At 42.5% G+C, this 14195-nt stretch overlaps 1 protein-coding gene across 1 annotated transcript; it reads left to right on the top strand.

The window, feature by feature from the left end:
• The first annotated feature begins 282 nt into the window (after window positions 1-282).
• Window positions 283-13887, top strand: LOC137597977 (monoacylglycerol lipase ABHD2). Its single transcript, XM_068318379.1, has 11 exons — window positions 283-462; window positions 1929-2001; window positions 2764-2979; window positions 5113-5288; window positions 5759-5926; window positions 6449-6632; window positions 7543-7635; window positions 8105-8206; window positions 8388-8457; window positions 8548-8632; window positions 10241-13887. Exons 3-11 carry the CDS (start codon window positions 2771-2773, stop codon window positions 10444-10446), a joined length of 1293 nt encoding a protein of 430 aa, XP_068174480.1. The 5' UTR covers window positions 283-462; window positions 1929-2001; window positions 2764-2770; the 3' UTR covers window positions 10447-13887.
• Window positions 13888-14195: the final 308 nt, after the last annotated feature.

A 14195-nucleotide genomic window follows, 5' to 3' on the forward strand; every position in this document is an offset into this window, starting at 1 on the left:
AGTACTGTATATACAATTAAATTTAAAATTTAAAAGAAATAATCAGCTTTTTGTTTCATCTGTCTATCTACAATGGTTATGAAGATATTTGGTGGACAAACTACCGGACCAACACTGACAATTACAACGCATCACCGCTCTGAAGCGGGGTGTAATCACTGCACTGTGTCAAGGTAGGGGGCGTGGAAAATCGCTGATTTACTGCTCATATGACGCACTCACAGTTTTAACCAATGAACGAGCTGTTATGCAAATTAGGAATCTTCTCGGAAGTGGAACCGGAGATGTTGGGGCTGATGTTGCTGCTTCAGCCGTGGTTACCTTCGAGTCTGGGCGTCAGAGGGCGTTGTACTTATCAGACAGACATGGTTTAGACCAGAGGAACAATCGAACGGAATGCTCCCAACATAAACAAGCCCGGTCGCGTTCAAAAGGCGAGGAATTGAATCCTTTTTTTGCGAGGTAGGAGAGATAGCACGCAGGATGCTAATGCTATGTCTGTGTGTCGCTGCCTTTTGAAGCGGATCGATGGTTCATCTCCCACTGCCCCCCATGATGGGCTGTGAACCTAAAGTTCAGACGAAGAAGGGCTTAACGGGGAGGCATTTAATCCGAGTATTACATTAGTATGAATCTAAATTAATGCTGAAGATATTCTGAGTGGGCAGTAAGCTAAAGGCAATGTCGTTTTAATTTTCTGGACCGCTTTATGGCGAACGAATACGCGTCCAGATCGTTACTCGCTATTAAACAGACACGACATTCATGTCTTTGTTTGCATCCACAAATGAATTAGTGCTTTAATGTAACCTCAACATGTGTGTGTGTCTTTGGTAAAGTCATCGTGTCGTGCTTGAGTCGTGACAGAGAAGGACGAGCTGGCGGCTGGTTCCAGTCAGATTGGACGTTTTCCTTCTTTATGATCGATAATGAAACCAGTGTGTGTGGAAACAAGCCAGATGTGTTCTCTGGATGTTTGCACTGTCCAGACGGGCGTTAGCTGTGGGTGAAGGTGGGGGCTATTTGTTTGACATTAATGTCATTCAGGGGGTATTAACTGTGTTACTGTGTGTTTGAGGCTGAGCCGTGTCCACATCTGATGTATTATAAACCCAATGCTCTGAGGCTGAAGCTATTTATATGTGATGATGTTAAATTCAGAGTGGATAGAACTTGTTCCATGTGGTAACACTCCTAAATGAATGGACAACCCTGTCAGGTTTTTGACCACCAGCATTCACTGAGATTTTACCTCTGGACTCTAGATCCAACAGATTGTTCCATTTTATCAATAGTGGGAATACTAGAATAAAAAAAAAAAAACACACAATTATTGAGTTATACAACATGAATGTGTGGGTAGGTCCATACATTCACCAGCTCCTGATGCAGATGTCAGGAAGACTGAATATGTTGGTAATTTATGATTTTGTCTTGAATGTCATCTGACAGCCAGCTAAAAAAATAATCAAATGATTAAAATGGGATCAGTGTAAGTAGAGAAAAGTAATTACACACTGTTTTGTGTAGAGTGTTCACTTTATTGGCCACCAGTTAATCTGTTGTTAGAATCAATAGATTGATTACATGTTAAGTCACTAAATCAAATTACTGTGATGACATTATGCTTATTGGTCTTTATACTTTTGCTAAGAAGCTAATGTTTTTGCTGGCATTGGTTTTTGTCTATTTGTTACTAGGTTTACAAAAAAGTCTGATCCACGTAAAAATTAAATGCTTTGAGATTTTATTTTTATTTCATATTAGTTCTCTATGAATGCTGTCTGTGTTAGGTTTAGTTTTTGGCCAGACACTCAACAACATCATAAAGTACCCTTCTGTGAAATCAAGGCATTAAGATGAGACTTTAAACAGCATGTTGTTCTTTGACCACTAAGGCTAAATGTGTTGTCTGGTTTTGTCTCTAGGGTGGACCTGATCACTGTGAATTCACATTCTCACACTTTTTTTCTTTCCTGGATGGAAACTTGAACATAAAATGTAAGTAAACTCTTTAGTCATTTGTGTTTGATTTTGTGTTTCATTTTTGATAAAATCCCATCCTCTTTGCCAGTGGCAGGACACAGTCTGTGAAAAATCTTACGGCATTTTCCTGCACCCACCTCCTCCAAGCAGTGGAAAACCTTTTCATTTGTTTCTAGAGAATTTTACACCATAACTTCCTTTTTCTATGATAGCAGGAGATGCTCTGGTCATCCTGAACCATAACAGTAACATTTTGTTACTTTGAATATCCATCGTCTTCAGCTGCTTTCCAACCTTGTGGTTGATGGCTGTCGGAGTGATCAATTCAATCTAAATTGTTTTCTGGAGGTGGGAGGAAGCTAGAAACCCCAGAGAGAACCTACGCAGACATGAGGAGAACATACAAACTCTGCTCAGAAAGGAATCAAACCCGGAACCTTCTCGCTGTGAGGTGGCAGGGGTGCCCTCCGTGACACCTACTTTGAATACATGCATATTTAAACTAAAAGTACTACGTCGAGATAGAACCTGTGTCGTTCAGTCTAGAAGTGTTTTTGCTAAATGTGTTGATTGATTGAAATCTATCATCTTTGTGTGAGACTTCCATTTGTACAGATTTTTAAAGTGAACAAATATTTAGACAATGAAAGGAAGCAGTTGTTGTGAGGCTGGAGGCCTTAACAGCTGACTGACTTACTGAACTTGAAATCCAGGTTTATTAGAGTTTCAAGAAGAAACTTACAGAAAAAACCCAACAATGCTGTTTTTGTTTTGCAGAACAATCATGAGCACCCACGAATCAGATGTGTACACCATCTCTCCGGAGCTGCCAGCGATGTTTGATGGCATGAAGTTGGCAGCCGTGGCAACGGTGCTCTACATCATCGTTCGCTGCCTCAACCTCAAAAGCCCCACTGCGCCCCCGGACCTGACCTACCAGGACACGGCTCTCAACCGCTTCCTGCTGAAGTCCTGTCCCCAGCTGACCAAAGAGTGAGTTCACAGCTGTGGATCTGTCACTCAAGGCGTTACCATGGCAATGTAAGCCATCTGGGGCTGCAGGGAAGATGGAAGTTTGTCTGGCGGTGGTCCGTCTGTCATCAGTGTTCCTGAGTGTCTGCTCCAGGCATTAATTAAACACCAGAATGTGTTTTTGGGGGGTTATCCCAAAGTTAGACTGAGTTTGTCACACTTGCTTTGCAAGATGTATGATTTTGTTTGTCCTGACGGACCATCCGTCCATGTTCAGCGGTGTTGCGTTATTCCATCGTAACTTTAAGTCTTGTAGCACAGCTCACTTCAAGCTTCTGACCGGTCGTTACGAAACTCTTTCCCTTACACACGTAAGCTGTCAGCAGTGGTGTTATTTATGTGGTATTTGTTGTCGAGAAGTCACATTTTTAGGTCTTTTAAAACACCTGGGGATGGTGTGTAACTGAGGTCAGTGACAGTGAAGCCTAACAGGGATGTTGTCAGGTGTTTTAGTTTAGTTGGGTTCAGGTGTATGTCTGAGCTTTGGTTACTGTAGAGGATGATGTCCAAAGCTGTTTAAATTAATCCACTGGACTTAAAGAATGTTCCTCGAAAACATTTTGCCTCTCATCCAAGAGGTTTCTTCTGTTCTGAAGGTGGCTGGTGTTGTCCCAGCTTGTTAACCCTGTGGGGTGTGGTCAGTGCTCTTCACATTTCAACGTTGAATAGTTGAAACCCGTCTGACCTCTCAACAATGGTTAATGGGGTTGTCAAAGGGGGGGTCATTTAAATGTGAGTTTCACCGAGCTTTTGTATGCTAATGAGGGTCATTAGCATGAGACACATCACCTGATTGTAAAGGACCTGATTGTAAGTGGGCGAACGGTGATGTCGCAGACCCCCCCCCTTGTGCACCGACCCGTCGCACCATCATCAGCTGCAGAAACGACAATGGACCCAGTTTGTTTTACCGACATCTTTAATCCAGAGACTAAGACAACAAAACACAAAAATAATGTTTACATACATGTTTTCTGTGTAAACATGACTTTAAGAAAACATCTTTGCGTGAAGTGAGCTTCAATTCAGCGGTAAAGTATTTTTCTCACAGTATAATATTTTCCACGCTTGTATTGATCAGAAGCAATAATTCCACAGCGATAACATGCGTTTGTGTTTTTAATCTGTTATCTCCCACCGATGAACTGGACTAATCTAAAGTTGTGCTTAAACAACCTTTTACGTAACAACGATAGCTTCCTGGACTCGTAGATGATACTCTGCCGACTGCCTTCTACACAAGTGTAGTGCAGATATTACTGCTCTTGCTGTGCATGGGTGGAGGTGATTACATTATCTCCGACTGGAAGTAGTCTGCTTTCATTTGGCAGGTCTGTTAAGTAAGAGTGTACTTTCTGAATGTGGTAAATATCTGCACAACAAGAGATGTGACAACACAAGGTTGAAGGTCTGAAAGCTTGTGAAACTTGATGACATCGAGCTCTCTGCTGCAATTTACCGTCTGTGTGTTTGGGTCAATGTCACCGCAGAGTCCATGGTTTTAATCTCGTGATCTCCCAGGATAACCTGCGATTCACTTACAGCAAGTCTGACAAGAAAAATATAGAGTAGATGTAAGAGAAGCAGGCAAAAGCTGCTAAGGTGACATATTTAAATGTCTGCATGGGGCTGACTGAAGACGTCCTTCTTTAGCTTCAACCTTACGTGAAATGCGTATTATTAATACGTTGTCGTAGCAGAACTGTACTTTATAATGCCATGTGTAGCTGGAGGTAAAGCTGGACCTGCCAGTGTTTTCACGTCAGCTCATCCATTTGGTTTCAGTGTGGTGTGGTAGTTAAAGGTAAAACACAGCCTCAGGCCAATGGTTTGAAAAGACATTACATAAGACAGACTTGACTCCCACAGCGACCTCCTATAGAGGTGTCGGATACACATGTTCACCGTAACCGCTCTGAACGTGACACCGGACTGACGTTAATCAGTCACTGCCTTTCTAAAGCTGCTCCACAAACGTGACTGCCTACAAACTACATGTCATGATAGAAACACACCACTGTGAGTGTCTCTCCTCTGGATAACACCATGTTGTGTTTCATTTCTGTGGCGTGGACCTTGTCTTTTCCTTTCCAGGTACATTCCACCCTTGCTGTGGGGTAAGAGCGGTCACCTCCAGACTGCCCTGTACGGCAAACTGGGTCGGGTGAGCGCGCCTCACCCTAGCGGAGTCAGGAAGTATTTACCCATGCAAGATGGGGCCACCTCGACCTTTGACCTCTTTGAACCAATGGGGGACCATCGAACAGGAGGTGATACATTAGATTTTCCTCAAATCTTTGTTTTTTGTTGTTGAATGCCCACATCGTATCTTGTAAATGTTTGTATCTGGGTTGAGAATGAAGCACTGGGGGCGTCTCGTGCCGCACAGAAGCCTGTGGGACCTTCCCCTTTAAATAAACCTGACCTGATGTCTGGAACAAGCCGATGAAGTCATTTAGTCAGATCGTGCAGTTCAGCTATGATAATTTAGGTGACTCAGTCTAAATTGCTCTTTAAATAGAATGTTTGCCGTGCAGTTGTCTGAGGAGCGATTTAACGATGAACTCCTGTCTTTGAATGCCTCAGCTGAACCCTCACCTCACGGCCTCTCTCTACATCCCATAATCCTTCCAGAAAGCTTCTTCACACACACGGCTTCTAACAGGCTGATCATCTTATCTGTGCTTACATATGTCATATCAGGCAAATGTCTGTCTGACCCGTCTGCCTGTTTCACCAGACGACATCACCATGGTGATATGTCCCGGTATTGGCAACCACAGTGAGAAGCATTACATCAGAACGTTTGTGGATCTCGCTCAGAAGGACGGATACCGCTGCGCCGTGCTGAACCACCTGGGGGCCCTCCCCGACATCGAGCTCACCTCGGCACGCATGTTTACCTACGGTGAGACCGAGGAGCTCATTTCAGGGCCATATAGAGACCGGATGCTTCCACACTGCCATCATCATGACACATGGGGGAATAAACACCCAGCTTTTGAAATAAAAATAAAAGGTTTTGGGGGGGGGGGGGGGGGTATGAGTAATGTGGCATAACAATTATTTGATTCAATCTGCCACTCTGATCCATTTTCCTTCTTTTGGCCTGAAGCGTTTCTCTCCACACCTGAACAAAGACTTCACCACGACATTCTGATGCATGATGTTATTTTCATCTGCTTTTAGCTAAAGGCGTTTTAATATAATCACGATTTGCCTGCGTTGAGATCCATCATCGTATGACATCATTACAAATTAAATGCAGAGAGACTACAATCAGTATCTGTAGAGGCAGGCACGGGCTTGTTTCAGGCTGTGACGGACACAAACCTAATAACTAAAGACACCTTCAGCTGGAGCCGCTGAGCAGCGAACACATTGTCCTGTACAGCCATTACATATTGATTATTGCCTCTTCTTTGTGCAGGGTGCACATGGGAGTTCGCCTCTATGGTTGGCTACATTAAGCGTGCGTACCCTCAGACCCAGCTGATCGTGGTGGGCTTCAGTCTGGGTGGAAACATTGTGTGCAAGTTCCTGGGCGAGAACACGACCAACCAGGAGCGAGTGCTGTGTTGCGTCAGCATCTGTCAGGGGTACAGCGCTCTCAGGTGGGTTGTTACCTCTCATGTTTTAATTAAAACACTGTCTCATCACAGCCTTATCATTAACCAGCCCATTACATGTGCAAATGAAGCTCAGCATAGTGTCTCAAAATAACAATATAATATAATCAGCTCTTAAATTTGTGTTCCGCTGCTGTGTCCTGTTTAGCCAACTCATTTCACAAATCTCATTCTTTGCTCAAGTCAAATTCTAAGACTTTTCTAATGCAAACAATAAGAGAACTTGCGTCGAGCGTATCCTCAGAGCAGTTTGCTGCTCATGTATATATTAACTCCATTTACTCCAATTTTGCAGCCTGTTTGTTTTCAGGCTGTTCTACCTTATGGATGTTTGTCCAGGTAGAATGCGATGAACTGAGCCACCAGCTGAGGGAGCAGAGACTGAATGCTTTCATTTCACACGACGGACAAGCAAATGTTGACTGATTGTTTTGTTTTAAGCCACCAGTGCATTCGTGCACCACAGTAGACTTTGCTCTGTGTGTTGGACTGAGTCACACCCATCTGTTTTAAATAGAGCCAGCATCTCTTGGCAGACATGATGGATTGGCTCTGTTAAAGTTTGGATGCAGGCAGTGGGGAAGAGTGTGTGGAAGGGACCGACATTTAATGGGCAGCTTTTTCCCTTTTTTTTCTGTCAGAGCTCATCGTGAACTCTATGTGTCACCTTTCTCCAGAAAACATCAGTCGCTAATAAAGCGTTTGACTTTAAATGAAGGAAAAACAACCTAATGGTCAATTACTAGTTAAATATAGTCTAACAGTTGTGTTGGTCTAGCCTGCTAACGCCTGACCCTCCACCGGTGTGACTCTTTGTCTGGTGGATTACACGGGACGTTGCTGTGCTGTTTGGAATGCACAAAGCTAACTTCCTGTCTCTGTCTTTATCACTCAGGGCCCAGGAAACATTCCTACAGTGGGACCAGTTTAGACGCTTCTATAACTTTCTCATGGCTGACAACATGAAGAAAATCATTCTGTCACACAGGTATCAGTGTTGCTCCTGCATACGACCAGTTTTCTCATCCACCTAAAAAGCAATAACCTTTAGTTTATAGATAAAAATATAAAAACTGTGTGTTTATGATGGTATGTGGAGAGTTCTACTGTATCTGAACTGGCAGATTATTGTTATCAGCAGTACGTCCTTGCCCACTTTTTATTGACATTTTACAATTGCTAACAGTGACATAGCTGATCAAGATTACGGGGTCATAAGTCATGTGTCAGATATGTCAAAGTGACTGATGTCAGTACATTTTCCTCAATTTTTTTCATTTTGAAAATCTAAATTTAATGACATTTGTTTGTTTAAAAAGTTGAACTTGAAGTCTGGGATCCGTTTTACACAACACCTCACTGTATTGCCTTAGAGGTTGAGTCATTTACTGCACACTGTGACGCCAGTGAGTTGTGTGTTCACCGTAGATGTAAACTTGTGTTCTTACTTGCTGCAGACACAGTCTGTTTGGGGGAGGCTCAGCGAAAACGGTGGATGCGGATCTCAGTCGCTTGTACACGGCAACGTCCCTCATGCAGATAGACGACAACATCATGAGGTGTGTGTGTGTGCAGAAACAAAGGAAAGTTACAGATGTCATGTTCTGGTGTTTATCTTTCATATCACCTGGTACCGACGGATATGTTCTTCCGTTTTGCCAATGAATATATAAAACATCTGACGTGTATGTGAAGTGGAATTTTTTTAATGTTGTCTCTTTTGTCATTGAATTTCACCAGAAAATTCCACAACCACAACTCACTCAAAGAGTACTACGAGAAGGAGAGTTGTGTTCATTATATTCACAATGTAAGAGCACACCTCACATCATCTCATACTAAGCGTATTTTATTTGGCCTGTTTGTGTATTTGTCTAATATGTGGATGTTTCTTTGACAGGTGATGGTGCCACTGCTTCTGGTGAACTCTGCAGATGATCCCCTGGTTCACGAGTCACTGCTCACCATCCCTCGCACACTCGCAGGTAACATACTGCACGTTGAGGTGGCGGCGGCAGCAACTTTCAGTCTCATGTTATTTTATATATTTTAATTTTATAATCTGTGACAAGAAATTAGTGGACACTGCAACACAGAATGTTCACCAGATGAATGTGAATAAGAGAAGGCACTAAACTGATAGAAACACACAGAATATGAACGCAGTATAAAGTGATTTTTTAATATAAAAATTACAATAGATATGTTTATGTGGTTATTAAATCAGATGTTAGAAACTGAACTGCGATGTTCAGATCTACTAAATATTTAGTACAACATACCGTTCCTAAAGTGCTTCTGCTCCAGTTGTCATAAACATGTCAGCAACCTGAAACGGTCCTCTGGTGAGCAGGGTGTGTTAAAAGGCCAGGTCTGTTAAGAATGGTCCTTTAGTGAGTTACAGCTGCTGGAACTCACTGACATAAATACCACAGTGTCCCTTCATTTATTTTAAGCAAGCTTAAAGCCTTTGCATCTTCTGCAGCTGAATGTTTTTATTCTTGAATGAACTTTACGTCTGTTAGAATAAACAAGAAGAGGCCTTCCCCACTTTTCCACATGACGGTGTTTATCATTCTTCTCCTCAGCCTGCACTATATTTAAACTCGCTGACCATTTATTAGAAGAAGGAAAATGTCCTTCCTGTAATAAGTGTGTATGGGCGGAGGCGTCCTTATTGGAAGCATGTGACTCTATCCTATATGAGTCTGCAGAGAGAAATACTTACAGGAAAGAGGATCAGCTGCCCTTTGGCCTAAAATGTGATACAGTGACTCAGACAAATGATTACAGGAGAGGATTTAACAGAAATTCTGTCACTTTGTTGCTTCTGCAGTTAACAATGTGATCAGAGAGTGAACATTCACCACTAATCAGTTAAATATAATTAAATCTGTCATATTGAATAAATATTCACTTTAAAGTGGTAGTGCTCATAGACTCACAGTGATATGTTTAATATACCCTCTGATATGTTCTTGTGACTCCTTGTCGCCGTGCCAACAACCACAACAGCTTCTTTTAGTGCGTGTCTTTCTCAGGACCGTCCTGTTCCCACCTGTCACTCGGCGCCTGCTGAGACGGTGTCTGGTTGAGCTCTCAGCCATCCCGCTGCAGCTCAGCAGCTGTCATGAATCGTGCACAGTGGTGAATGCCCAACAGCATCTTAATCACTAGTGAATCACATCAAGCTCACCCACTGACCCAGATAGGAGGCAATAAAGAGATCCAGGCCAGTCGTTGTCGAGAGACCACTCTGCCTGGTCGTCCCCCAGCTGCAGCTCTTTGCACAGCGACATGTGGACACAGAAAGACTAACAGTTTGCCTTTTGCAAAAAGCAGAGGTAATATTTTCCTGCTATGTTTCTACTGGCTGAGGAGGATCTATTGAGACACACTGACTCAACCTCGAGCTAGTAGGTGGTGCTTAAACACACCTGCAAAATTTGAGTCACGCTTTTCTCTCTCTGACCATGCAAACACACTCTCTCCATTTATAATGGGCATTAGAGTCTGTGGCCAGCCCATATTTGGATACATGTCCAGTGTTTATTTTCAAATGCCTAGCAACCGTACGTTTTGTCGTCCTTTAGCAAAGAAGCCAAATGTGATCTTCTCCCTGACGCTACACGGAGGCCACCTGGGCTTCTTCGAGGGCGCGGTGCTCTTCCCACAGCCCCTCACCTGGATGGACAAAGTGATTGTGGGTTACGCCAACTCCATATGCCAGTGGGAGAAGCAGAAACCACCGTGCCAAAACACACTCAGTGAGAGCTCCTGTGCAGAGGGCAGAGCCTAAACCTCCATCTCTCTCTCTCTCTCTCTGTCTGTCACGCTTCCTCTTGATTCTCACCCTCTCCAATCCACCGTCACGGCGCTGAGGAAAGGCCTGAACGGAAACTGTCTCTTCTCTGCCTTCTCTGGTGCTCCTCGCTGCTCCTCACTGCTCCCGTCTCCACAGCTCCTTTGTAATCTCCTTGCAGTGTGTGAAAGAAATTTAAAAAAAAACTGCCTTTCTACTTCCAAGGAAATCAGAATTATTCACAATAATAACCATGTGAATAATGAAGGAGTTTGTCATGTATGATGAGCCATGAAGTGAGAGCACTACTTTATAGTTGATCAGTAGGAAACCAAGAGCACAGAAAAAGCCTCCTGTAAACAATCTATTGACTGTGCTGCAGCCAGTGCCCACTTTTGGTACACATGAGAGGCTCACTGCTTATCACCGCCAAGGCCATATAGCCTAGTCTGCTGTCTCAACCAGCACAGCAGCTCTGTAGTGTGTGTGTGTGTGTGTCTGTGTGTGTGTGTGTCTCTGGAGACTTGAAGACCAGTGCTGAAGCATGTCTGTGTTCTTTTCTCTCAGCCCTTATAATGTCCGTTGTTTTGGGTGGACCGTTCTTCTGTTGTTTGTAGAACATGTCGTACACAAAAAGTGTCATGTCGGGGTTATTTTGAAACGTTTAATCCAGCTGTTAACATCCACCTGACACTTAAACCTGAAGTGTTCAGCTCTAGCCAGACATGAGCAGGGATCAACCCCAGAAGGGGTCCATGCACATTCCCACAGTCACATTCTCTCACTTTGATTCTGTGCACTTGACATCCTGTCGGACACACATCGTCTTTACGGAAGAAGGCACAGAGGTCGACTTTAGCTCCTCTGGAGAGAAGGAGGGTGGTAACGAAACGGTTAATGACCCAAGTGTTCTCTGTGTTGTTCTCGGTCTGTGTCTGAACCCTCCTCACTGTCGTTTGCCTTTGACCAGCTGCAGATCCAGCAGAGATTCAGACTTGCTTCTCTTACTTTATAACTGCTAGATTGCTCAACCCTGTAAACGCCTCATCTGGGGCGAACGTCTCGGTCTGCAGCAGCGATGCTGTGTGAAAGGGAAGGTTGTGCAGCGTGTGGCAGTCGTTCTCTTCTTTAAATCTGAGCTGTGAGGTGTGATGAGCAGGAGGGCAAACGATACCGACTCCAAACCAGACTTTTAATTCAGTGTCATGTTTGTGAGCGCTCTACTGTTGAAGAGATAGAAAACAAAAACGGTGCATGATTTTAACGCAAGGAGACGTGTTTGTTTAAGAAACCTGATTCAGAATCTCGTCTTTCTTTCTAGACCAGGCTTGTGTGCTGAGTGTTAAAACTTTCACAACAGACCAGGTTGGACTACTGAAATCCATCTATGTGTTTTGTCATCATATTGCAATAATGCGACCTTTGAACATTTCCAACACTGAATCTAATTGTAGAATTGTTCATCCTTGTAATAAGGGCTAAAGAAGTTTCTTTCAGTCCAGCCAAGTAATACATAGTCTACGATGTGCAAGCGGTCACTGTGACGAGACTGAAGGGTGTTTGAAACCATGAGGGGAATCCGGTGATTGACGAAAGAGCTCCTTGGGTAGCCAAACGCTGAGTTTGGTAACATTTACATGTAGTAGTTTGATCATTTGTTCAATTGGCAGGACATTTGGCATATCATGGAAAATCCTATCCAAAATTAGAACACGCCTCCAAAACTATTACTGATTAGGCTCAAAAAACTTTGATGCCAAACAATGTTTGAGTTTTTGTTTTATTGCCTGCAAGCAAAACAGGAGGAACTTGCTTAACCTTGACCTCGGAACTACTGGTTTGGTTTCTGATTTTGTTTTTCAAATGAACAATGCAGTAAACTGATTGTGATTCTATTGGAATCTAATCAGTTGTCCTTTGTCTCCGAGATATTTTGAGCAGACAGCCAGTTTTGTTTAAATGTTTTTGTCTCAGAATGAACCTCTGTTCGTCGAGATTAAGCTTTAACATCTAGGTTGATTTCCCCCAATGCTGGCAGGGCTATCAATATGGATCTGCTAAAATTATTCTTTTCCCCCCTCTGCCAGAACCAAAAACTAACTGATGCCAATGCTTCCTCTTTCTGACAGTATGACACTTGGTGACATTTTTTTGTTGTTGCTCTGATTGGTTAAAATGAGAATGTGGCAGTAAATCAGCAGCTGATTGGTTAAATAGATGAATCTTAGATTGTTAGCAACATACGCTGTCATGACACTGACAGGGAGAAGATCATTCCTGGTGATCACTGGCGAAGTGAAGGAGGATCAGTGTGTCCCTTCTTGAGTAGCGTGGATGTCATCTTACTTTGCTTTTAAAGAGGTCTCATCCTGTCTTGTACCAACTATAAGTCACCTTTGTCAGGGAGACCAGACTACAGCTTTTAGTCATGAAATGTACTCTCGTTTACGTGAGAGATGATACACGATCCATGCCTCACTCTGTCCGCACTTCTTATTTCACAAAATTCAGTTGTGGTTTAGACATTTTTTAAGTCTGGCTCAGAAAAAAATCAGATGAAAGTTGACATCACCAGCATTGTTTCTGCAGTCTGAGCCCTTTCTCCTCTTTTTAAAGATTTTTGCCTCCTGCCAACTTTGCACAAAAATGCAGGTTTGGATTATTATTTGGATGTATTTTTTTCTAGTTGATTATTTTGAGTTTTTCTTTTTTTAAAATATTTTGTATTTTTAATATGACTTCTTGTGTTATTTTGTTGTGCAAATGCATCAGAGAGTAATAGCTGATGAGTACAGTACTTGTGTATTGTATCACATGACCAGCTCTAATGGACGAGTACCAAAACCTGTTAACTTTAACAATGAGAAATTTAAAGAGAAAATATATGTATAGATATGTATATTCAAATATTTAAGGGAACAGATCTGAAAATAAAGGCAATAACTAATCAGGAGGGATTCTTTGTTGTCATTTTAAAGTTAAGTGTCAAGACTAAATGTTTTCTCACGAAGTATGGGACGTAAAATGTTTTACTATGATGATATGAGAATGTGCTCCTCTGTATTTATTCTGTGTTTCAAGCATCTTGTTTTTCAGCGTTGTGGGCTCATCTTTGATTGAATGAATTTAAATGTTGCTGAATCTACCAAGACACCACAGATTGTGATGAGCATTGCTCAGCGTCGTGTTGAAAACGTTTGCATTTGGTGTCTGTCAGCCCAAACTATGGATGACGTTAAAAAAATTATAAAGCTTTAATTTTGTTTGAACACATATTTTGATGCTAAATGATGGCTAAGGGATGTTGTGACACTGTAAACTGATTCATATAGTCACACATCATCATGTTCGCTGAAAGTTGAGGAAATCATTGGCGTATGTGATCTACTTGTGTGAGAAAATATGGTTGGTGTGTTCCAAAATAAATTATTTTCAAATGACAAACTGTTTCCTTTTCTCTCCACTTGCATGTTACATTTTAGGGAGAAGTTTTCAGATTAATGTTATTTTTATGTCTGCTATGATGACATTTTTGGAAATAGGTTTGAAATATAGGCCTTGATATTTATAACACACTTGAGCCCTCTTGTGGAGATCTCATTGTAAGACCTCACAATGTTCGCTGTACACCTCAACAACAATCCATACATTTTCTGCAGATCTGCCTTGCGTGTCAGAGGTGTGCACCACTAGGCTAGGCGAGAGAAGGGGTACACCCCAGGTAAGACGCCAGCTCATCGCAGGCC

The sequence above is a fragment of the Antennarius striatus genome, chromosome 1 (genome assembly GCF_040054535.1).
Source record: "Antennarius striatus isolate MH-2024 chromosome 1, ASM4005453v1, whole genome shotgun sequence".
NCBI classification, from domain to species: Eukaryota; Metazoa; Chordata; class Actinopteri; order Lophiiformes; family Antennariidae; genus Antennarius; species Antennarius striatus.

Excerpts from the sequence above, each read along its gene's own strand:
- LOC137597977 (XM_068318379.1), top strand. The coding sequence starts at position 2,771 with ATGAGCACCCACGAATCAGATGTGTACACCATCTCTCCGGAGCTGCCA. Across the intron at positions 7,636-8,104 it reads AAAATCATTCTGTCACACAG|ACACAGTCTGTTTGGGGGAG; the intron begins GTATCAGTGTTG and ends TACTTGCTGCAG. Across the intron at positions 8,458-8,547 it reads GTGTTCATTATATTCACAAT|GTGATGGTGCCACTGCTTCT; the intron begins GTAAGAGCACAC and ends TTTCTTTGACAG.